The sequence below is a fragment of the Channa argus genome, chromosome 16 (assembly GCF_033026475.1).
Source record: "Channa argus isolate prfri chromosome 16, Channa argus male v1.0, whole genome shotgun sequence".
Classification (NCBI taxonomy): domain Eukaryota; kingdom Metazoa; phylum Chordata; class Actinopteri; order Anabantiformes; family Channidae; genus Channa; species Channa argus.
The window spans coordinates 12,957,505-12,982,743 of record NC_090212.1 but is presented as its reverse complement, the minus strand read 5'-3'; the positions used below and the strand labels follow the sequence as shown (position 1 = coordinate 12,982,743).

Below are 25,239 nucleotides of genomic sequence, written 5' to 3'. Positions count from 1 at the left end.
GCAATAATGTTTTTTTTATTCTGAGTGAGTAAGTGTGTGTGACAGATAAAAAAGGAATTATGCGCTAATAAGTAACCAATTGTAAAAAAAAAATAAAATCAAAAACACACTGTGCAATCCACAGATGAAAGTTAAAGCTGTATCAAGCAAAAAAGCCATATGTGAACACAATACAGAAATGTCATGTTCTCTGTGCCAAAGCTCCTTTAAAATGGTCTGAGGCAAAATGGAAAACTGTTCTATGATCAAAATAATCAAAATTAGAAATTATTTTTGGACACCATGGATGCTGTGTCCTGTGGACTAAAGAGGGGACGGACCATCCAGCTTGTTATCAGCGGACAGTTCAAAAGTCTGCATCTCTGATGGTATGGAGTTGCATTATTGCCTGTGATGTGGGCAGCTTACACATCTGGAAAGGCACTATCAATGCTAAAAAGTACATAGAGGTTTAAGAGCAACTTATGCTCCCATCCAGACAACGTCTCTTTCACTAAAGGCCCTGCTTATTTCAGCAAGACAATGTTAAACAACATACTGTATCCATCACAACAGCATGGCTTTGCAGGAGAAGAGTCCAGGTCCTGAACTGACCTGCCTGCAGTCAAGACCTTTCAACAATAGAAAACATTTGGCTCATCAGAAAACAATCTGGCAACAAAGGACAGTTGAGCAGCTAGAATTCTGCATCAGACAAGAACGGGACAAAATTCCTCTACTAAAACTCCAGTAACTGGTCTCCTCACTTCTCAGACGTTTACAGACAGTTGTTAAAAGAAGAGGGGATGCTATACAATGGGAAACATCGCCCTGTCCCAACTTTTTTGAGATGTGTTGCTGCCATCAAATTCAAAATGAGCTAATGTTTTCCATGAAATGGTAAACTATTTCATCTGATATGTTGTTGTTCTATTGGTTTGATGAGATTTCCAAATCATTGCATTCTGTATTTATTTTTGTTTTACACATCTTAACAACTTTTTTTAAATTGGGGTTGTAAGGTTCAAGCAATATTTCTACTTCACTTCTCATTATTGTCCTATTATTCCACTATATACCTTAAGATACAAGTTACTCCATACGCAATGTAAAGACCTCCTTAACGGGAAGCTTGTGTTACCTAGCAGTATATAATTAAAAAAACAGCCCCAACTTTTGCTAGCTGCATCATTAAAATTATTTACATTACTCCAAAATGAGGAATTCTGCATAATAATATACTATAATACTGTGACGCTAATATGTTTTGAATGTTTAAGCAATCAACTTAGCATCCAGATAATGTTGCCGGAATCTGAGCCAGGTCCTTTCTGGAGTTCTTCCGGTCTCTGAAAGAAGAACCTCTAAGACATTTCTCAGTAGATTTTGGCAGATTTTGGTTTTTGCTTGAAACTGATCGCGTCTGCCCATAGTTCAAGACATAGTAAATGCAAATGGTAGATCACTTGTGCCGTAAACCAATTTTCTTAAAAAAAGTTTGTTTTTAGTACTGTGTACATATTTCCAAATTGTTTATTATATTATATTATATTTTATACTCTACTGTGAATGCTGGAGCATTTACGTCATCGATGACATGGTAAATGACTCACAGAATTGCCTTTGAAGTTTTTAAGCTAACCGGCTTTGATGTATGCCTAACCATTGTATAAGGAAGCAAAATTTAGGATAGATATTTCAGCAAAAGATAAACTTTCATCAATTTCAGCAAAAACAGATCAAGGCCAAAGCATTCATAGTGCATTTTATTTTAGGAAGTGCTTTTTCTAGTTATTATTCTGACTTCCGCCTTCCATATATTTGGCGCCTAACTACTTTGCCATACTTTCAGCTAGAAACACCATTCAAACTTCAAAACATTCAGTTTATAAGACACATTATTGTTTTGAATGTCTTTTATACTTTTTAAGATTTTTATACTTTAATACCTTTAAAGGTCAGTGACGTAATCGATTATATCATCGTGACGTCACATAATTGGCTTTCAAGTTTTGCCTTAGAAGTTTTCAAAGCTAGTGGGCTTTGTAGTTTGCCATAAGACATTTCGTTTCAGCAAAAGCAAAACAGCTCAGGTTTTTCATGTTTGCTTTGAAAATTCGCTGAAGCATTCACAGTGCATGTTCTTATTTGGAAATGTTTTTTGTAGTTAAAATGTTTATTTCCTATAGAAAAAACAAACAAAAATTGGTTTAAATTGAACAAGCATGAAGTGGCAGATTAAATGTAAAAAAAGAGTGAAAGGAAACGCTAAGAAATCATACAAAAAAACGTATACTAATGGTTAATAAGTAGTTAACTAATAAATTGACTATTAGGCTTAGCCCCTACCGCGATCGTATATATATATATATATATATATATATATATATATATATATATATATATATATAATACTGTGCACTACTGCACATGACAAAAACACCACTACTGCACATGACAAAAACACAGAAAAGCTAAAAAGAAGATAAATCGTATCCAGTTGCCAGACAGCGAAGTAATCCATCCATAGAGTTTAGAGTGGCTTACAGGGTCTGTAATACCATATTGTTTGATTTGATTTTACAGGTGGCCGGAACAGAAAAAATAAGGAATAAATATATGGATTATTGTACACCTTTTATTTAAGACCAAGTGATTCTGGCACCTCCGCGCCATTGGAGGGCGCGTATCCGCAGATAATAAATGCCATCGTGGGTTGACGAGGGCCGCCCAGCCATGTTGAGGAGTCTGTCAAGCAAACTGCAGCCCGCCATTGTGTAGAAACCAGGCTCTATAGAGAGATAGGGGCGCTTGGCTGAAACTCTTCTATAGCTAGACAAATTGTACACCCTGCCGCTTTTATTTGGGGGTAAATACAGTTACACAGACTCCGGGGGGAAAGACATGTCAGCCACCAGCCTTCTTGAACAGGTAAAGAGAGGTGATTTCTGAACATTTACGAGGGCCAAATTTCTCGGCATCGCGACGGCTAGCGAGGATAGCTAAGGTTAGCTCAGCGGCTGTGGCTCGGTTGTGCAGTAGGCCTGACCACCTGCTAAAGGAACTGACTGCTGAAAATATCTCTTCATCTATTTTTCCCCTTCCTCTCTTCTCATAAATCAAACCTTCATGAATCACCTGGACCCAATCCAGAGACCGAAAGGCCAAGCTAATAAAGGTAAGAGCAAACTGTGTCTCAACGCTGCATTATTGACTGGGGTTGAGAGAATGCGGATCTTTTTACGTGCCGTTCGCTTTGAAAATCTTGCGTGCGCGGACGCGGTAGCATGTCTTCTAGCTTCTTGGCAAATAGGCCTATTTGTGTATATTGTAATTATTATTTTTTTTTTTTGCATTTAGTCTGTCACTTAATTGAAAAACAAAATGGCGTTGTGTTTTTTGTTTCTTGTCTTTTAACGCACCATGAGTGAGTTTCCTTTTAAATCCTTCAACTTGCACTTGTAAGCTTCTCACAGTTAGCATTAGCTATCTCGACTAGCTAGCGTTAAATGGCAACATGATACACATCAGCACCCTTTTCCTCATTCTGCTTGGAACGCTTTATAATGCACTGACAAGTGGGACAATATACTCGTTGTACTCCGGCCATTATAATGTACGCCAATGTAAAACATTATTATTGCAGTGTTAAGCCACAGGTGCCATCCCTGCACGCTGAGCACTCGGCTAATGTTAGCCAAGTCCGTCATGTTGAAAGGACTCTTGGCGCTCGTTAACATGGAGACGCACTGCATATGGACTGGAGCTAACCACATAGCGAGCGTGCTAATGCTAGCTGTTTGCTAAGTTAACCCAAAATGACACGTCTTCCGACATGCTTTTCCTGTGTCCAAGTGGGCCTCGCACTTTGTCGTCATCGTGACTGTCAGGGTGAAACCCTACTCTTGGATAGCACGTACTTACTAACTTGTTTAGTATTTAATTGAACTTTTCCCTGTCCCGAAAAGCTCTCGGAAATGCCCATACCATTCAACAGGGTAACGCCAGCTATAAAGGAAAGAACTCTCATAAGCTTGTAAAAACCAAACCTGGACCTATCGACCACCTGCCTTTTATTTTCTCCCCCTTTATGCCAAAATATAACCACAGCCAAATGTATGTAATTCTTCTCTGGGTTTGGTTCATCTCATGGGAGAAGTTCTTGCTGTGATCTGAAGCATCCCCAGGGGTTATTTTATGTGCAGTCTGTTATTTGTGATGGTTTAGTTGCTTCTCCTGAATTAAATAATTGCATGGAGTGGTGGTGATGCTGACGTGAAAGGATCAGATCATGGAATTTCTCATGCCTCACATGGAGTCACCTGTGTGTTCTGTTAACATCAGTGTTGCTTTCTTTTCAGTGCAAAACGGAGCTGTGACCCAAAAGGATACTTTGAATGACGATGAGTTTGAGCCTTACCTGAATACTCAGGCTAGACAGGTAAGCAATTACGTAAAGCTGTATGCTCATAAGCGAGCTTATGTTTTGTTTTGTTTTTTATTTTACAGTTGAACCGCTTAACTACTCCACAACTTCATTTTTGTAGGATAATCAGAAAAGTTTTGATTTATGATCACAATTCTTGGAGTTAAGACATTAATGCGAAGAGTATGAGTTTTGCTTTTTCCTAAATATTTAGTACATGTCAGACAATGATAACCTGAATATCTGAATCAGTATATAAAGACCTTAATTGATCAGCTCACATCATTCATAACACTTTAGAAGCTGCCTTTTTTAATGTTATCCCAATTTCATGCAAACTGAATATAGTGTACATGTAGTATTTTACTGACTAGCCTATTTGACAGGCCTTCACATAAGAGGTATTAATGTTTGTGAAAAAATCATATTCAATGTAATACTAACCCTATCTGGATTTGTTGACTGGTTCAGACCTCCTTTATAAATTTCAAGCATAAGCCTAAGCCCTGGGATTTGTCTACAGATAATTCTTTTAAGAAATTGGTAAGACTTTCTGTAAAAACTTAAAGATTTCTCATACAGCTGCCAACTTGTATTGTTTCAATGCCTCAGCATCTTCTCCCCCAGTGTACTCCACCTTCCTTAAGCAAGATGCCCATACACAGTTGTAGAAATCTTTTTTAAAAACATTTAGGGCAACTTCACCAACTTTCAACTTGGTCGGGCTTCCTTATATTAAAATCTCTCTATGCTTCTTGCTAAATAATGCCTAACAATAATTGCTAATTTGGAGGAACCTACAGTTCAGATCATGTCATCCTGTTCCTCATACTATGAAGGTTGTAATCACATACAACCATCCTTTCCAGAGCTCCCTCAGATGATATTATCTGAAGTCCTAATGACAAAAAACTCCTGGGTGATGTCATCTGGAGGCTTTTTTCAGCCAGAAGAGAAATTTTAAAATGGGGAAGTCCGAAGTTTAAAAGAATTATTGTATATTTACACCCTAAATTGGATTGGAAACTTCTGTTTATTTTCACTGGTTTTATTTCTCTTTATAGAGTGGCAAATAGAGTTCCCCTTGTTTAATAAACTGCCAGTAAAGAATCGAGCCTGTATTTTGCTCCATTTAAATTAATGCTCCATTCTCTTTGGCTGAGAGACTATAAATAATCCAGGAAAGTACCACAATTCAGTGCTATGCTAAATAAGTGGGATTGTTATAGCTACTAAATTATGCCAATTTATTTTGATTAATTTATGGCATAATAATAATTTACTTAGTTCATCTTGATCTAACTTCTTGTATCTTCAAGAATGAGGTACACAGATATCGCACACAATCCTATAATGATCACTGTTGATGTTATGTACAGCTCAGTTGTTTTCTTTTAAGAACTTTTTCCTTATACCTTGTCACTAAAACTTTTTTTTTTTTTCTCTATTTAGAACAATGCCTATACGGCCATGTCGGACTCTTACATGCCCAGCTACTACAGCCCCTCCATAGGATTTTCCTACTCCCTAAATGAGGCAGCCTGGTCAACAGGTGGGGATCCTCCTATGCCTTACCTGGCCTCCTATGGACAGCTGAGCAATGGAGAGCCCCATTACCTCCCAGACGCTATGTTTGGCCAGCCAGGCCCTCTGGGGAGCAACCCTTTCCTGGGCCAGCACGGCTTCAACTTCTTCCCCAGTGGCATCGACTTTTCGGCATGGGGAAATAGCAGCTCTCAGGGACAGTCTGGGACACCACAGAGCTCTGGCTACAGCAGCAGCTATGCCTATGCTCCCAGCTCACTCGGAGGTGCCATGATCGATGGACAGTCCCCATTTGCACCTGCTGCCAATGAGCCACTTAACAAGGCACCTGGTATGAACAGCCTTGACCAGGGCATGGCAGGGCTTAAGATTGGTGGTGCTGCTGCAGGTGGTAATGCAGACATGGCTCCTAAGGTTGTCGGTTCTGGCTTGCCTGGTGGGGGTGCTCTTGGCCCTGTCTCATCTGTAGGACCTCCCAGCATGCCACCTGTCTCAATTGCCCCTACCAAACCTGCCTCCTGGGCCGACATTGCCAGCAAGCCAGCCAAGCCTCAACCCAAACTCAAAAACAAGGGTGGCATGGCTGGTGCCAATTTGCCTCCTCCGCCCATTAAACACAACATGGACATCGGCACTTGGGACAACAAGGGTACCATGCCTAAAGCTGCCACCCCTCAGCAGGTTGCCCCTATTCCCAGCAATGGGCAACCTCCCAATCAGGCTTCCCCACAGCCTGGAGCTACTGCTGCAGGTAACCCTCAAATGCCCCTCAGCAATGGACAGCTGGTACCGTCTGTTTCCCAGATGGGACAACATCAACTTCCTCCCAGTGGGCAACCAGGTATTGTTCCAATGCCTCAGCCTCCTCTCTCCCAGGGTCCTCCACCTCCCCCAAACCACCAACAACAGCAACCTTCTCAGCCTACTCGTTGGGTCCCTCCACGGAACCGGGCCAATGGGTTTGGGGACTCCAGTGGGAATGGTTCAGGCCAGTCACCTCCCACCTCTTCTGGTGTGGGTGTTGTTCCCAGTGTCCCCTCTGAGCCTCACCCAGTTTTGGAGAAGTTGCGTATGGTCAACAATTATAATCCTAAGGACTTTGACTGGAATCCCAAGCAGGGCAGGGTGTTTATCATCAAGAGTTACTCAGAGGATGACATCCACCGCTCCATCAAGTATAACATCTGGTGCAGCACGGAGCATGGCAACAAGAGGCTTGACGCAGCTTACCGTTCACTGAGTGGCAAAGGGCCACTTTATCTTCTGTTTAGTGTCAATGGGAGTGGTCACTTCTGTGGTGTAGCAGAGATGCGCTCACCCGTGGACTACAACACATCTGCTGGCGTGTGGTCACAGGACAAGTGGAAGGGCCGTTTTGATGTGCGCTGGATCTTTGTTAAGGACGTTCCCAACAGTCAGCTGAGGCATATTCGACTGGAGAACAACGAAAACAAGCCAGTCACCAACTCTCGGGACACACAGGAAGTACCTCTGGACAAGGCCCGGCAGGTGCTAAAGATCATCGCTGGATACAAACACACCACTTCGATCTTCGATGACTTTTCTCACTATGAGAAGCGTCAAGAGGAAGAAGAGTGTGTGAAAAAGGTAACATAATTACTGTTGAATAAAGTGATAACTGAAGAATGAGTGCTGTGTTTTAACTTCTTTTACAAACAGAATTGTTGTATATGAAATCATTATGTATGTGCATGTACATTTTTGTGAATTGCAAAGAAATACAGCATTAGCAGAAGGATTCACAGTTGGATTGAGAGATTGAGACATAGTAGGATATTGTGATCTTTCTCTACTGGTCTTACTGTTGTGCTATGTTTTGTTTTATCACTTTCATGTAATGCCCTCCTATAAAACGCAGTAATGGACAAAGTACAAGCCAACATGAAATTGAATTGAGTAAAAGTGAACTTACTTGAAATTGTATTTGACTGATTTATTATAGAGAAGTGTCTACAGCATATACAGTACTCTATTTTGGATCCTTCAGAATGTGTTTGTTTTTTGTTGTTTTGTTGTTTTTTATCTCAACACACGGAGTAAAGTCTGTTTAGCATATTCTGTCAAACTGGCAACAGCATAAAAAAAACAAATGTGTATTGTAGCTTATAAAAATGTTACAGTGGTGTCTTGCATAGTGGTCTTAACACCTTTTTACATATTTTACCATTAGAGAGACCATAATCCTGTCGAGTAAATACAATATTGACTTAAAACCTTCCTTTTACACATCAGTAAGTTACCTCTTAATTAAATGCCACTATTTGTTTACTTGCTTGCTCGCTCGCTCGCTCATAGATGTGGTGTTCAATAGATGTAGAAACATTTATCTTTCGGTGTTATTTTAGTTGGTTTGTCCCCAGAGCTGTTGCCTTAGATGGATGGTTATACTCATTCTGTATTTTAAGATGTGCTTTAAAGGGAAACTGTTAAGTTATCGAGGTTTACTCTTGTGTACTTAAAAGCCAATCTACAGACTCTTTAGATGTAAGCGAGTATCTCAGCCTCCCTATTTTAAAATGTTATTACGGATTGTGTTGAACACTGCTTTTGTTTTCTTGCACCTTTCAGTACAAAAAATACCTGTACACATTCACAGAGCATAAATGCAGTGGTGGTCTCACATTTTAATTCTTGGAAGGTGAAAACTGTAATGTTAAATGCATACTAGGGGTGTATGTATCGACACAATGTTAGTACCTCACACTGCTATCTGAAACTACTGAAATTGTTTTAGCAGCTGTTTTAAACATTTAAACGAAATGAGGTCATTTGTGACCATGGACACTATTTTACAAAAACATGTTGGATCGTTAATGTATTTGGTAACTGTTTAACTTTCATGGCTTAGTTTTGTTAATGCATCATTGCCAGGCTATTATCAAAATCCACACTAATCTCTTTTAAATAAGTTCTAGGCTTTGAGCATATAGACATTTATGTTTAAATGTGAATATTTTCTGGTTTTGCTCAGTTTTCACCACTCTTTCTGACAGGTGGAGGTCCAAGGCAGTGAGCCATATCCCAGCAACCCAAGCAACAGGAGTCATTACAGGCTTCAGGTAACTTGCATTTTAAACATTTTAATATAACGACTGCATTAAATGTTTTTGCTTCAGTGAAAGCGTATGCATATTGGGCTGTAAATGTCACTTCTGGAAGCTGAAATTCCTTTTTCTAAAGCCTTTTTCTAGTTGGGCAGGAATTGTTGTTTACAATGAGCACTTTATAAAAATTAAGTGGAAGCTTGTGGGGTGCACATTTATTTCAAAAGAATTATGTCGGAGAACCTGTGTGTATCTGGGTGAACCATAGTTTGAAAATACAAGTATTTTGTTGGATATTGTGTATGACTTGCTATATTTTTGTGTTTTAGGAGCGCCAAGGACGAGTCAAGTAACAGTCAGTGCTTTGGTCAAAAGACTGCAATGCCCCCCAAAGCCCTGTCCACCCCATTACATCATTACATCCAGCTCTCTAAGAAATTCTAATAGGGGTGAGGAATTAACCAAGGACAAAAAAACTAAATGAAGACTTTCTTGATTTCTTTTGACTTTAAAGACTTACTTTGAACGTGTAGTAAAACGAAAAGAGAACGATTATTCATAGGACTGCAACTAAATGCATAGCATCCTTAGGTGAAATGTTTTTGCCCCACCCCATTCCACTACATATGCTTTTTTTCCCTTGTATGCTGCTTTTTCCTTTTGTCCGTTTTAAAATGAAAGGTTCTTCCTCTGTTTTTATGGTCCAAGAGCAAGTCTGTAATGGTCACACAAACACAGATCCAACTGAAATTTGTAGTGTTGGTTTATAGCGTCCTAAAGTCAAAAAAGGGCAGTTTGTCTCATTTTATTTGTATACCCATCCCACCGTCCCACTGTCTTCTGAGGATGCTCAAAAATTCAACAAGGACCCAGTGGAGATTCCTCCTCATTGGATTTTCATCATAGGCGGATGCATCATATGCTTGCCATGTCTTTGGTTAAGAGGACTGCAGGTGTTCAGAATAGCCCTCTTTTGTTTTGTGTGTTAGAAAGGTAGGGTCTGGAGGATCTGAAGAGGAAGAGTAGGTAAGGGGGTCATTAGCAGAAGAAATGTTAAGTTGATGAGCTTGCTCAGTGTATAATTTTTATGGTCTATAAATAGGGGCCCTCTGTTAACTGTCTTCATTGGACTTTATTTACCCTCTTCTTTTTTTTTTCTCTCTCTCTCTTGGACAAGTTGATTCATCGTTGCTATTGGCTGCTTTCTTGTTGTTTTTGTTTTTTCTCCTTCGTCCATTTTTTTTTTTTCTAAAGACAGTGATGCCAGTGGCCTTGCCCCCACTCTTTCTATTAATCAGTTCAAAAGTAATAAATGTATACTCAGCAGAACTGGTGTGCACTCCCCTTGTTTGACCGTAAAGCAGTTTTTGTAATGCGGCGTGTCTGTGCATTCATTTCATGTTTTTCTTTTCCGTCATGGGTATATGAATGTTTCTCTGCTAACCATACTCAGCCTGTCCACTCCCTGTCTTGACAGTTTTCACCACTGTACCATGCATTTCTTACTTCTGCTTTGCAAACCCATCTTGTCCAACACAGTCCCATCTTCCCACCTTTCTGATTGCTCAGCCAACCATACATACTATAATATCACAATTAGCTTCCACCATTTTCCAGAATGTCATTGTTGGTGAGTAAAATAAAAAAAAACAAAAACAAACAGAAAAAAAAACGCAAGGTCCTCTTTCAGAACTACTGGCTTTTATTTGTGGCATAATAAAGATGCTCCACAAAGTCATGGATTTTTCTTTTTCTCATGTGGGTCGCCTGTTGTCCTTTATTCATTTTGTGACAGTCCTCTTATGCAACCCTCTGAATTGTTTGCAAGTTATTTTTGCAAAAGAATGTTTATGGTAAACATTTGGACTAGAATCTTTGAAATGACTACAGTTACTAAGGATCAGGGCTGATTTCAATTTTATACATTAAAGGTAAACATGGATATTTGAAGCATATTAATTGTTGTGCATGGGTTAAACATCCCTTTTGACATGCTTGGATTTTAGCCGAAGTTGTTAAATGGTAAATTTTTTTGTTTCCCAACCCCTTTGAAGAGGCATGTAAAATTATGTACAGGTACAATCCGCCATTTTCTCTGCCCCTGACAGTGCAGCTATACTGAGCTTAGCAGCCACAAGAGGGCGACACAGCCCTACTGCTGTTCCAGACCTGATCAGAGGGTCTTCCTCTGTTTAAGACTTGAGGATCAGCGGGTTTATGGCACAGCTATGGTTTATGAAACCTGCCTCAACATTAATGCTTTATACTGTAGTCCACATTGGGATTTTTGGTCGCTTTGTTTTGGGGGACAAAATTAACCAACCGTGAAGCAGAAATTTTTTTTAATTAACTCTTGAACAGATATTTGCTATGCTTTAGTCCTTATGTTAAGATGTAATAGTTGGGTCTTGAAGTTGGTACAGGAGAAAACTAAGAGGGGGGATGGGGGGTGTACTTCATTTGCCAGCGCCTGAAGTTTTACGCACAACGAACGAACCCAGCCAGCAAATGCATATTCACCAAATAAATTAGTGTTTTTTAGATTTAGAATTTTACTTTCATAATAAATAGGCTCCTCCTCTACTGATTTCTTTTTTGTGTTTGCAAACTTACAGATCGTATAGTCTAACGACATATATCTTATAAGAAATGTCATAGTAATGTCCACACACAAGCTAGAGATTTAAACGCTTAGGCCGTCCTTTTATTTTAGGCCTGTGTGTGATTATAAGCAAATAGACTGTATGTATACATACGTGTGTGTGTGTATACGGCATAGGCAGTAACAAGGTGGTTCACAAGTTGTAGCTTAAATTGTGACAGCTCTTCACAAATGGATGTTTGCCTAGCCACAGTCCAACCACAGCCCCCACGGTGGAAGTAAGGTAAAAATCAAGTGTAATGTCAGAGCTAAAGTGAATCTAAAAGGACAATTTTAGACAATTCGCTCTGTTTGCTGTTTGGGGAAAAGAAATCTTAGGCAATTTTGGACGAGCATCAGAAGAGCGGCTCTTTGGGATGTGTGTGTTTGGGGTGGGTGGGTGGGGGGGAGTCGACGGCACGTGTCGTCGCTGCGTCTGCGGGTGCGTGGCATCCACGCTGCTGCCTCGAGGGGATCTCCTGTGACCCTTATCTGCGCGTCTCTGGGGACGCCTTCTAGACCTTCCTAGGATGCAAATGAAAGGCCATAAAAGAGAGACAGATACAGGCACCGAGACGACGGAGGAGAAGAAAGGGAAATTGGACCGTGGGGAGAAAGTGGAGGAGAAGCAGGAGAGGTTGGGGGGTGGGGGGTGGGGGGGGTTATTGAAGGAGTAAAAGGAGTGGAGGAGGTCAGCGATCTCAGAGCGCATGAAGCTAAATGTATGAGAGGAAGAAACAAAAGTTGTCCTGCAGTAGTAAAAAGGATAAAGTCCTCGCTGTTTGCAGATGTGTGTGCGTGCGCGCGCAGACAACAGGACCTCGACATTCTGACCATACACAGGTACTGGAGACAGCATGATCAGTGTCTTTTCCCTGACTTCACCATGCTGCTGTTCGGAGACAATTTAAGTGAATAAATATAAATGTAAAAGGAAGGAAATATTTTCCCTAAATGTGTGCGAATCCTTGTAGCCTTATTGCACTGCAAGGTCATGGTTCTGCTTTATTTTCCCCTCATTATCATAAAGCATCAATCTCTTTCTTCCATTAGTGACGCTTCACCATGTCGCCAACCCGACCTCTATTTACATGACTAAATTAGATTTCTTTTTACGTGCGCGTTGTTTCGAAAGCCTGCCTATAGGCTAATATAAAAATAAAATGTGTTCTTACCAAAAATCCCCGTAACACAGAACAATAGGTCAGCTTTGCATTATTTTCTTTAAAAAAGTCATTATTTAAAAAACATTAATTATGCCCACGGAGCTCTATCAGTTCCCAGTTTCAGTAACTTGCCATATTTTAGTCTACGTACATTTAGCAAATAAGTTCCCTATGTGTGACAAAAATGTATCAGATGTCAGATGGAAAAATCCGTTTTAATGTTTAAAAAAATATATCCCTTCATATTAGACTTATCTCACACCTGACATCAGCTTATCAGCAATTTGTCTAACAGACGTAGCTGCCAAAATTATTTAGGTTATTTGGGAATACAAATATGCCTTTTTTAAAATTTTTATACATATATTTATTTTGTCCTTTCGGCTTATCCCGTGAGTTCAGGGTCGCCACAGCGGATCATTTGTCCGCATGTTGATTTGGCACAGTTTTTCTTACGCCGGATGAATGCAAATATGCCATGATGATGAATATTTTTATGATGTGAGGGGAGCTCTATATGCGGTCACCTGCTCTCCACTGCGAGGGGTCCTGCACTGTTGACACACTGTGTATTACCCCCTCATTTCTTCCAGTGTCCCAATTCTATTGAGAGTTTTGAAAACGCGTAATATGTAGACAGGCGTTGGGGCCCGGAAACAGTTGATGACCTCTGTCTTAACATATGTGGCACACTTGCCCTCTGCAGCTCTAATTGTGTGGAGATGACAGGCAGTAATGAAACGCCATCCATTGTGTTTTCATCAACATAAAGAGCAGCTCTAAGATAATCTTACCTGACTGGTTTTCTAAAATTGCTTTAATAACACATTTATTTCTGTTATAATTGTATCTATTTTTTCAAAATTGTTCAAGCTCTTTTGTCTTAACTAAAATCTTAGGAAAACAGAGCATGAACCCCAAAGAACTAAATAAAACTGAAAAAGATCTATGATTTTCTTTTATTTTTACTTATTTTATTTTATTTTGGTGCATATTCCACCTCCATCATCTGCAATGTAGGTCAACTCACATCTCTATTGCCTACAGCGATTTACAGATGGAATCATTTGAAGTAGCTCTGTGATTATAGGGGTAGAAATGTAGCTCAGTATTAAAATTACCACAATTTCTTTTGGGCCTTTTTACTTAGAAAAAAAAACAATACTCGATCGTACAAGTAGAAATGCAGTCCATGCAATTACTTCTTTATTATTTTTTCAGGACAAAAAATGCATCGTGAAACAACTCACAAACAAAAAACCTATGATTATAAAAATCAGTTGCAAATGTGTGTGGATGGTCATGGAAATATGCTCCATTGAAGCGAACTAACTGTCCATTTGTGTGGATGTTTCAGGAGGTTGTAGCCTTTTTTGACAGGCCTGAGTAAAAACAATAATCTCCTACAACAGCACATCATGCTCAAGCATTCCCACCCTGTTTTTCCATCTTCCCTTCAAACAGGGTAAGCGTACACTCATGTGTAATCACACAGACCTTTGAAGTGGCCCTCTGTCACCACATGGTAAATCCCCCTGGTGTGATCCCTCTGTCCATTTGGCCACAACAATGGTGAGCTGCCTAGGACTCTGACTGTCCTGACATTATAGAAAACCAGTATATTAGTTACAGTTGTGTTCGTTGATTATGGTGTTTCTCTCTGCTATGTCTTGTGAGTATCTCAATAATGTGTTTTCTGGACTTCTGTTGCTTGCATTAGCTGATGTGTACACCTGTCTCAGGTCACTATCCTGCACCTTTGCCTAATACGTCTCTCTTGCTTCTCTGTGAGTATTAATGTCATTGCTTGTTAATCTCATAGGATCTGTGCACTTATCAGGGCCACTTAGCGGCTTTATGGTGTTTTCTCGGGTAAGCATAGACGTAGACTGTGGCTTCTCTCTTGGCATTCACCGCGTGCCTTAATTGTATTGAAATTAAATCAAGGTCCACTGTGAACACAAAGAGCCCAAACCCAAACTTCCCAAATGATCTTGGTTCCTTGTCATATCCTCTGCCACCTCCTCTGTTTTTAGCAACACGTTCTCTTGCTTACATTCACAGGCTACAGGACATTTTTAAATATGTACCCTATTTATCAATTCCTGTGACTTTCTTGATCTTAAAAGTTGTTTGTCAGCCCATCCCTGCTTTACTTTTCATTCCTCCTTCCTCACCTGTGATCTTTCTTCCCTGTGGGCTCAGAGGCAGCTATGCGGTCTTCTCAAACGTCAAAGCACATTACATGCTAATCCCACTTTAACATGCATTTTCCCTTTATGATGAAAACGGATTTTCTGCACAGACAAGTAAGAAGAAATACATATATATGATACAAACCAATGAAATTGAAATTCCTGTGTAAGAGGGTGTAAATGTATGCCCGCATTTGTGGATGTGCAAGAAAGGATTGCGAGCAATAAAATGTGGACGAATACATATGTGGTGATCATCAAAGCACCATTAGCATCCAAAGACATTCACTGTATATACATACATACACACCACATCATTAAAAAGCACCACAGAGAGAGCAGTGCAAAGAGAAACGGGGAGAGCGAGCGAGCAAAGCTACCTTTGTTGCAATATAAAGAGAGAAGCAGCCCAGCTATCTGATTGCTACCATTCCTGCAGACCATCTTCCCCTCAGAGCAAAACAAAGGATGACGACTAGATATTTATGAGTACACACAGCGATGTGTCGCTATGCCTTATTCTCACCATAGCACTGCCTCCGCCGTTCCTGGTTAAGAGCTTGGTACATTTAACGAGACCAAGCAGTTCTTCATTACAGTTGGTAAAGCTGTGTCGTTATCTGCCTCTTACCCTCACTCCTCCCGCCTACTCTCCATCTCCTCTCTACTGTTCTCTCTCTCTCCCTGTGCACTCTGCGCATTTAACTATAGCCATGCACAGACTGGAAAACAAAATCTAAATAACAACTTTCCACTCTCTGATTAATAACTACATACAGAAATGAATAAAGAAGTAAAAACTGATGTGTATGAAAAAGCAAAAGCAAAACACAAAGAATTTAGCTTCTTTGCCATTACACAAGACTCTCGGATCCAGAAAAGCTGCAATTGTGCATTTAACAATCAATTTTTGTCTTTTTAAACTCTTGAACACTGCACTAAATTCCTTTCTATATTTGCCTACTGCAGTACCATAAGCAGAATAGTGTTTGCTTAGATCAAATGTATCCTTCCTCTCTAAAGATGAGGCAAAAAAATAGCACAGGAGCTGCCGAGTATTTCCTCCTTCAGGTCCTTGGTCCTGGTTTTGTTATTGTTGTTTCTGTAGTTGTAGCTCTGACTGCGCAGCTCCATCCTGTGAAGGTCCTTGTGGGTTGGGAAGAGCAGGGGATCAGGCACACGGGGGGTGGTTGGGATGGCAGACAAGGGGGCTGAAGGGACGGGAGGCAGGCAGGTGTCACGCATGCAGTCAGGGGAAGGAGGAAAGAGGGCAGCAGGAAAAAACTCTAAATTCTACCCAGTCACCATCAGAAAAATCCATTTGGATCTGCTCAATACAAAACCAAAAAGGAAGACAAAAAAGCCCAAGATATAAAATATACATATATAAGCCAGGTAGGTATATATGTATAAGGATCCAAGGGAGAAGGAGAAGGAGGAGAGAGATAAGGGATGGACGGACGAGAAGGAACAGGCAACTGGCTCACACACAGACACACTGCGCTGAGGCAAAGGCACGGGCTTCAATTTATGCTTTCTGGTCGACACCACCCCCCACCTCACGCACACACACACACACACACACAAACACACACACACATAGAGCGTCCCGCCCCTATCTGCCCCTGTCCCTGTCCTGTCCCGTACTGGATGCGTGGCCCAGCTGATCAGTGCTAAGGGATTAGCCAACGGGGCCAGCTGGCAGGGATTACACAGGCAAAGTGGGGGAGGTGAGTGTGTGGGGTGGTGGGAATGGGAGGGTGGATGAGGGGTGAGGAAGGGTAGGCCTAATACAGGGGGGATGGGAGGCCCTTGTCTAGTCCTGCACACGCACACACACACACACACACACACACACACACACACACACACACACACACACACACACACACACACACAATCGCTTACATATACCACACATTTGCAAACACATTTCATGCAGATGGATGTCATATATGATGCACCAGTGTTTGAACACAATATAAAATGCTTACAAATATGGCTTTGCTGTGAATGCATGGCTGCAGCGACTCAGACTTTAGGGGCAGCAAGGCAGTAATGCATGCGGTGCATCCTCTTGCCCGTTGAGCTATGGCAGCACAAAGTGTTGATAAATGTATGTAAATGTGCACAAGAAAGGATGGAGGGAGGAAGCAGAGAGAGGGAGGGAACCCCACGGGAGAGCGGGGGTACACTGACAATACACAGCTTTGACCCTTGACCCCTCTCCGCTCCATCATCCCCAGCCATCAGCTGATCCCGGGAAATGGACGGCCGCAGTAAAACACCATCCTTTCTTATTCTTCCTATGAAACACACACTCATGCGAAATAATACACACACAAACACACTTACACACACGACCACTAACAGCCCTGACTCTACCAAAGCCCACCTCAACTCTTTCTTTCACCAATCCTTTTCCATCTCTCGCTCCTGCCAGTCCTCCATTGCTCTTTCCTGTCTCATGCCTCACTTCACCACTTAGCTCATCCTGATATCCCTGCTCCTAACCTCTCATTATTTTGAAATGTGTCAACATCTACAACTGTCATATCGATGCAGGAAGAGATACATTCTGTGTGAATATATTTTTGTGTTCATATTTTGACTGATCACATTGTATTCAAGAATTTTAACTTATATTGGCTGTCATTCTTAGTTTTAGCATGTCTCCTAAAACAGTTTAGACAGTGCGTATATTTTACCTCAATGTTTATATTTCATCAGTGATACATGTACTAGTAGTTATAAAGCATGTATTATGTTTGTATTTGCAAATAAATCACTGTCTTCATTAATATCCAATACATTTATGCAACAGAGAAATTTTAAAAACAGCACTGTAATTGTTTTATGCCAAAACATTTTAGGTAATATATATATATATATATATATATATATATATATATATATATATATATATACTGTTTTTATGCACAGAAGAGGTTGATTATTACTTTTTAAAATGCATTTGTTACAAGTTCTGTCACTGCTCGAGGTGTGATATTTGTAGGACATTACCAAAACCATGTGTGTTACACATTTGCATGTCTGTCCAGTAGGAATTGGACACAGATTTACCTCAAAGTCTTTGATCTCTATTTTGGTAAAAACCCTAAAAACACTACTTCAGTATTATGCAACACTACACACCTTGATAGGATAAAAGGTCTTAGAATTTGATATATAATTCATTATGGAAAATGTCAACTCTCTCTCGTCTGCCACTAAATCTGCACAAACTGCCAGGTATACAGGGATAATTCAGAGACCTGTTCAGTTAGCGTTAGCTTCTTCTGATGTTATTTTGTGAAAAGCTAAATGTCAAAATGTTTTTTAGACTGTCAACAACAGTTTGAGCTATAGCATGTAAGACAGACACTCAGCATAGCCCAAACACACGCACACAAACGCACGCATGAGGATGCATACACACAGAGGCAGACATGGAGTGAGTTCTGTAAAATCAAAGAGACATGTTGTAGGGCCTTGCAGGCAGAAGAAAGCAGCAGTTTTCTATAGTAAATATATAAAGTCGGACATGGTGGTTATGCACCATAGAGGACATTACTTTAGATCTGTTTACACTGAAATATACTACATTGAAGCAGAGCTTTGTGGTGAAACGGCAGAAAGAGACTGGCCTTCCATTTGCAAGAGCTTGAAAGAAAGATAAGAATAACAATTTGTGAAAACGGTAAAAAATATGAATTACCTTTATTTTTGGATTTTTGGAATACACTAGTTAATTGTTTGCAATTTACCATATATTTTTTAAAAATCCATTTCTTCAAAGACGCTAAAACTTGATTTACATAAATTTCATGCCATACTGTACTGTATGCATTTGTATGTTTAGGTTAGACATATTTACCCCCTGCATGTTAGCATGAGGAGAAGGGATTTGTGACTGCATTTTTATGTCCTACCACCCCATCCTCAATTTTATAAGCTCTTACATGGGAGGATGAGAGCGGGCGAACAGGCAGGCAACCCCACCAGCAGACAGCTAGGAAGATCACAGAGAAGCAAGCAATGTTTTTTTTTTTTATTTCATACAAAGAACTAAGAAAAAGCTTGTGGTTATATTAAAAAATAGAGAGAGCTGGGAGAGACAGACAGGCCAAAAGACAGATAGACAGGCCGAGACAAATAGACAGTGCTCGTCTCTAGTTTGGTAATCTGATGGAGAGATTAGCAAACAGGCAGCATTTGGGTCGGATTATTGAGTCATTAGAAAAGACTGGTGCTCCAGAGCTTCTCTCATGTGTTAATGTGTCTTTATAGATCCTCAGCGCAGTCTGTGCAGATAGTCTAGATTGTGTTAACAGTGTATACAGTAATTATTCACTTAAATAGGGCCACATGAACCTATATACCTATCTTTGTGTCTGATTTAATTTTTTAAAATTCTAATTCTGTTAATTCTTTTAATTCTTTTTTAAATGTCCTTGTTTTTTTCCTTGAGTATTTTTTACCGTGTTTTTTATTTTATTTTGGTAGATAAACGTCCACAGAACAATAATTAACATGCCAGAACTGAACGAATGAACCACACAACAATGTCTCTTGTATGAGTGAAACTAATCCACAGAAAATCAAATTCAATTTTTGCATTAGTTGAATCACCACTTTAAAACAGGGATTTTTATGTATGTTTTTAATTATAAAAATTCCAAGACAGTATAGTACATCATTTTTATGTAAAATACTACTTTGCATTTTATTGAAAGATTTTTTTCTACCCACAAAAAAAACTTTTCCTTTCTGTAATGACACACATTCTAACCTAGAGGAAGTGAAGCTGGAGACAGATGGAGTCTCTGAACATGCATCAGCACTGTATCTAACTGTATAGCTAGATAAGCAGTAGCATTTAGCACTGTGGGTCACTAGTAAATACAGAGTTATGTGCCCTTTGTGCACTTGTGGTGTTCAGTGATGATGAGATTTAAACAGCATCCAAAGGAAGCCAAAGAGGTTATGTGTGTGTGTGTGTGTGTGTGTGAAGAATATGTGTATTTACAGTAGGTTATTGAGACCTGGGGTATTTGCTCTGTGCATATCTGTTGCAATATATGCAGGTCAATTGTGTGTGTGTGTGTGTGTGTGTGTGTGTGTGTGTGTGTGTGTGTGTGTGTGTTTTATTGTGTCAGAGGTTGTGGTAGCTGGGCAGTTCATTGATAGCTGATCAATGCCGCTGACACTCTGTGTCCGATGTGCTGATATGGTCCAGTGACTGCGATATCAGTTTCAGTTTCACTAGAGTGGACAATGGAGTCCCTGATGTGTGTGTGTGTGTGTGTGTGTGTGTGTGTGTGTGTGTGTGTGTGTGTGTGTGTGGTTTATAGTATTTACCAAATTCTAAAAATGGTGGCATACACTGAACAAGCACTTCTCGAATGACTCCTGAAAGCTTGGAACTTAAGTTCTAGGTTGACAGTATGCAGGCTCAATCACTTTCACACACATGCAAACACACACTATCTGACCCATGTACCCAAAACCTTCCCTTTTGCTGCTGCCTCTGCATACACCATGCCCCAGTTCCCCACCCCCATCCCTTTTTGTCAAATAAATTGCTATGTGACCTACTTCCCATTTTGCACCATTTCTCTCATGTTCAGATATTATTGTTTGAACGTGAGTGATTTGCTTTGGGGCAGACAGTATCAAAGAAATCATGGTGTATATAACATGGGGCATACTCTTCTGTAACGTGTAATAAATTAAATGCATCTGTTAAAAAATATGGACACATTATTATCAGCCCTGACAAGACTTGGTGTTGTTGCACCTTCTTTTACTGCATGGGCAAAATGTTAGGAGTACTTTTATTTAAGGCTTTTGTTTTTAAAATTGCCCATGTATGATGTGTAATTAAAATGCATGGTTCATATATTTTCTGATTAACACACACAGTAATACTCATAGTTTTCATAATAACAGGATGTCTTTGTGATGGTCATAGGCTGGGGAAATAAGGTAAATCAATTTTGCAGCCTAGTTAAGCAGAAAGCACAGTGGTAATTTTCAGTAACAAGCATGGCTAATTCATTGGACCACATTGCATTTATAACCCTGTTAGGTCTGCACTGGTTGGCATCCAAAATTTTGCTTGGACTTGAGGTGCATTTTTAAAAAGCTCCTCCCGGTGAAGGGGATCTTATGGCACGGCCTGTCGTAGCCCAAATATTACACGATTCAGCGGCAAGTGTCGAGCAGGCTGCAGTAACTTACATTTTGAATTTAGCTACATTTTCTAACAAGTAATTTCTTGGATTACGCAACTTTTAATGAATCCACAGATTTGATTTGATTTCATGCACAAGCCTCTGCCTTTTTTATCTGCTCTTTTTAACATGTTGGACAATGATAATTACTTTTCTCGAAATTTCTTGTCTTGCTTGTTCAACATTTTAATATTTAATCACTTTATACCATGTTAATAACTGTACGTGTGTGAGTGTGTTTGTGCAGTTATGTTTATGTGTGTGCCAATGCGTGTTTCTCAGATCAAGACTGCCTCCTACCTTTTCTCAGCCATGCAATGATGGCACAGGAGAACACACTGACCCTGATTTATTGGGATCAGAATCCACATGACAGCAATTAATTTACATCCATTAACTACATTGCTTGCTCCCTCTTTCTTGCTCTCTGTGGACATTTTGCTCTCTCGCACAATCACTTTGAACATTCTACATTCCTCCCCTCACTTTTTCCCTTCTCAGCAGGTCCTGTCGCTCTCTCCACACTAATCAGTCACTCTCACTCTAAGAGAAGACATTGAGAATCCTGTGCAGTAAGCACTGCAAGCAACATAAATGATAATGTCATCAAGTTTATTTTACATGTATGTTTCTTTTTGTTCAGGTAGTGTGTGTGTGTGTGTGTGTGTGTGTGTGTGTGTGTGTGTGTGTGTGTGTGTGTGTGTGTCATACGATCAAATGCTATAAATAATTCCTATATTAAATGTACATGAGAATTGTTAATAATCAGAACAAATTAAACAGTGCTCAGTAAATTGGCTGATTATGATTAGACAAGAAATGATACATTAATGTTATAAGCTCAGCATCTTGTGATTATTTTAACAGATCCTCCATACCGTTTTCTCATTACAGCATCCAGCTCATGCATGTTCTTCTGTTCAAGGGTCTTTCTCTCTGCTCCTCAGGATAAGGCACTTTATTGCTGGCCCAAATCACTTGGTGTCTTCCTACCTTTTACTCTCCATTCGCCCAGTTTTTGTCTGCCAAGTGCTTTTTCCTGGCTTTTCAACTCAAGAAAGGCGACTTTGCTTGAGGGAGAATTTGCCATTTATTTCTGGAGACAAAAAAATGAAAAGGGGCTTTAGCTTTAGCACTCTTTCCCTTTTTTTGTCTCCATTCTCTACGCATCTTTGCGCTCTGCACCATTGTGGAGTGAGTTTATCTAACTTGGGCCTCCATGCCTTCACTCTGCCCTTAGGGTGAGAGGGCTGGGAGAGCATGGCTAGCAAAAAGCACACAGGGTCAAGTGACAGGGACAGAAGAGTGAGCGATGAATTCTCTTCTAAACTCCAGACTCTAATCTAAACCACACCACTAGTCCACTTCAATTGAATAAACTATCATCAACGTCTACAAAAGATGCCTACATGCATTATTACGTCAAGTACTTATACTTGCTATGTATAATACCACATGCTTATATGCACGTGTACTGGCAAGTATTTTGCATCACACATTTGAAAAATGTAGCAACTCTTGCCTAATTCTGAATTTATTCTAAAGAGAAAGACAATGCAAAAAAATCCTTTGCTCACATCCCTTTACCCACATAGCTTGGGGACAGGTTCTACCGCTATCTGTTTAAGGATTGGCTGAGGATATGGTGCGGGAGGAAAAGTTGAATTTGGCAGCAGGCAGCAAGACACTGCAAGGGGAGCGGGGGTTCACAATAAAGGATTTTAAACCAAAGCCTCTTTAGTTAAGAGGAGGGAGGGAGGAAAGAATGGGGCTGTGGGGGTGGTTGATAGATACAGGATGACACAAGGTCCAGATTAACCCTAATCTCAGGCCTGGTGGTTTAGGTGAGGCTGACGGACTGGTGGAAACTATCCCATGCCAGGTGGTCATGAGGAGGTTAAAACTGGGTGAGGGTGGGGGGCACTGGGAGGATGTGGATGGGACAGGATGTTGTGTGTGTGAGACAGAGAAGGAAAAAGAGATGTGCATGAAGTATGTCTATAGTTCTGTTTCCAGCATGCATTATTTGGAAAAGAATAAAAAAACAGAAATCCAAAATGACAGATTTAATACAGCAATGATATTATAGATTGTGGTGGGGGAATTACAGCTAGTAGAACAGCAGGCACTGTGACGGTGGCTACAGGGTGATTGGGTGGTTGGTGCATGGTGACAGTAGCACATGCCCTGGTGCATGGGATTAGAAGGACAGTCAGTAATCTGCTGTTTAGGCTCTATGTAGGGCAAGAGTGGCTTAGCCTAGCCACTCTTAGCACGGGTGGAGCACCAAAGAGAGAGGTGTTACATAGCTGCACTCCGCTCTCCCCAATCACCGTTCTCTGTTTACTGCATCTACCTCTTTTGTTTCCCTTCATGTCAAGGTTATTTCAGAACTTAGAACCTATCGGTAAATTTGGCATGTGAAAAGACAACGCTTTTGTCAAAAATGTTGTGTAAAAGAGGAGTGAATGCAGCTAGCGTTCAAAGGTGGATTATCATTTATAAAGACACTGTAGTTACATACAATTTGTAAGCGTATTTGTACTTACATTTTATTAAATGTTGTTATATTTAAAAAATAACAGGGAGATTAAAGGAAGAATTCTGCACAAATAATAACTTTTTTGCTATGTATGTATATATACATATATATATACATATATGTTTCATTCTATCAGAAAATTCAAATTTACTGCAGGAATTTTAACTTTAACTTATATTACTACTTTTATCTAAGTACATGATCTGCAGTATTTGACATCCTGCTGTTTTTAATATCATCAGAATCCGTAGAAAACCGTAAAAAAAATAAAATAAAAAATACAAACCATATCTTACTAAACAAAAAATTTTTTTTAAAAACTTATACAAGCAGTTAAGACCATGTGATTCGTCTAATTAAATTAATATACTGAAGCAACTCAAACACAACGCTCAACCAGTTTATTTTATTAAAGGAAGAAAAAAAACAAATCAAATACCAATATCCAAGTTAAAGTGTCGCAAGCAATATATGAAGCGCAGAGCTTCCCCTTCCACTCATGATCAATATTGAAATATTGGCTATTAAATGTAAAATCAAGCCCTTAACAATCGCTGAAAGCACTCCAGTCACAGGAGCTCCCCAGATTTACAACACAAGCACCACTTACACTGCAAACATTTGACGACAAACCAAAATCACTGAACAAATTAAATCTAATTATTTGAACCACTGAAATACCAAATCCAAATGTAACAGTAAAACAATATGCTGCACAGATCTAAAGAGAGACTACAAATTGGCAGATCTCTCTTCTGAAGCTGAGGCACGTTCCAGCCAGTCAAATAAGACGAGAGCAGAAAAAGACAGGGCTGCTTAAACAAGAGTGCATACAGTTTGTTCAATAGGAAGATAGAAATCCACTTCCTTTAATGCAGTTTATTAGATATGTACACACACACACACACACACACACACACACACACACACACACATATATATATATATATATATATATATATATATATATATATATATATATATATATATATATATATATATATATAATATATATATATATATATATAGTGTTTTCTGCTTTGCTGTGCCACTCAGTCTGTGAGGAACTTAAAAGATACTGAAAGTATGACTAGACTAACTGAATTGTTAATCGATATAAAATTAATTTGCTTGATTTTATGCAAACAACAACAACAACAAAACATTTGTAGACATAATGGATTCTGGGAAACTGGGAAATTCAGTTTATTCTTTTAATTTATTGACAGAATTCACTGAGTGATTAAAGTGGCAGCTTTACTCATCACTACTCTCACAACAATAATGAACATTATTTTGTGTGCTTTGCCTCATTTTACCTCATTGCTATGGGGTTTATTGCTATTGATTTTGTAGTTCACGTGATTAAAGTTCATGAAATTGAGAGAGAAAGAGAGAGAAGGACTGTTACAATGCAAGGTGGTTTAACATATGATGACACAAG

General features: G+C 39.7%; 1 protein-coding gene across 1 annotated transcript; it reads left to right on the top strand.

Moving 5' to 3' along the window:
* Nucleotides 1-2,706: 2,706 nt before the first annotated feature.
* ythdf2 (YTH N6-methyladenosine RNA binding protein F2) lies at nucleotides 2,707-10,753 on the top strand. Its single transcript, XM_067479928.1, has 5 exons — nucleotides 2,707-3,157; nucleotides 4,341-4,420; nucleotides 5,858-7,558; nucleotides 8,965-9,030; nucleotides 9,345-10,753. Exons 1-5 carry the CDS (start codon nucleotides 3,109-3,111, stop codon nucleotides 9,366-9,368), a joined length of 1,920 nt encoding a protein of 639 aa, XP_067336029.1. The 5' UTR covers nucleotides 2,707-3,108; the 3' UTR covers nucleotides 9,369-10,753.
* Nucleotides 10,754-25,239: the final 14,486 nt, after the last annotated feature.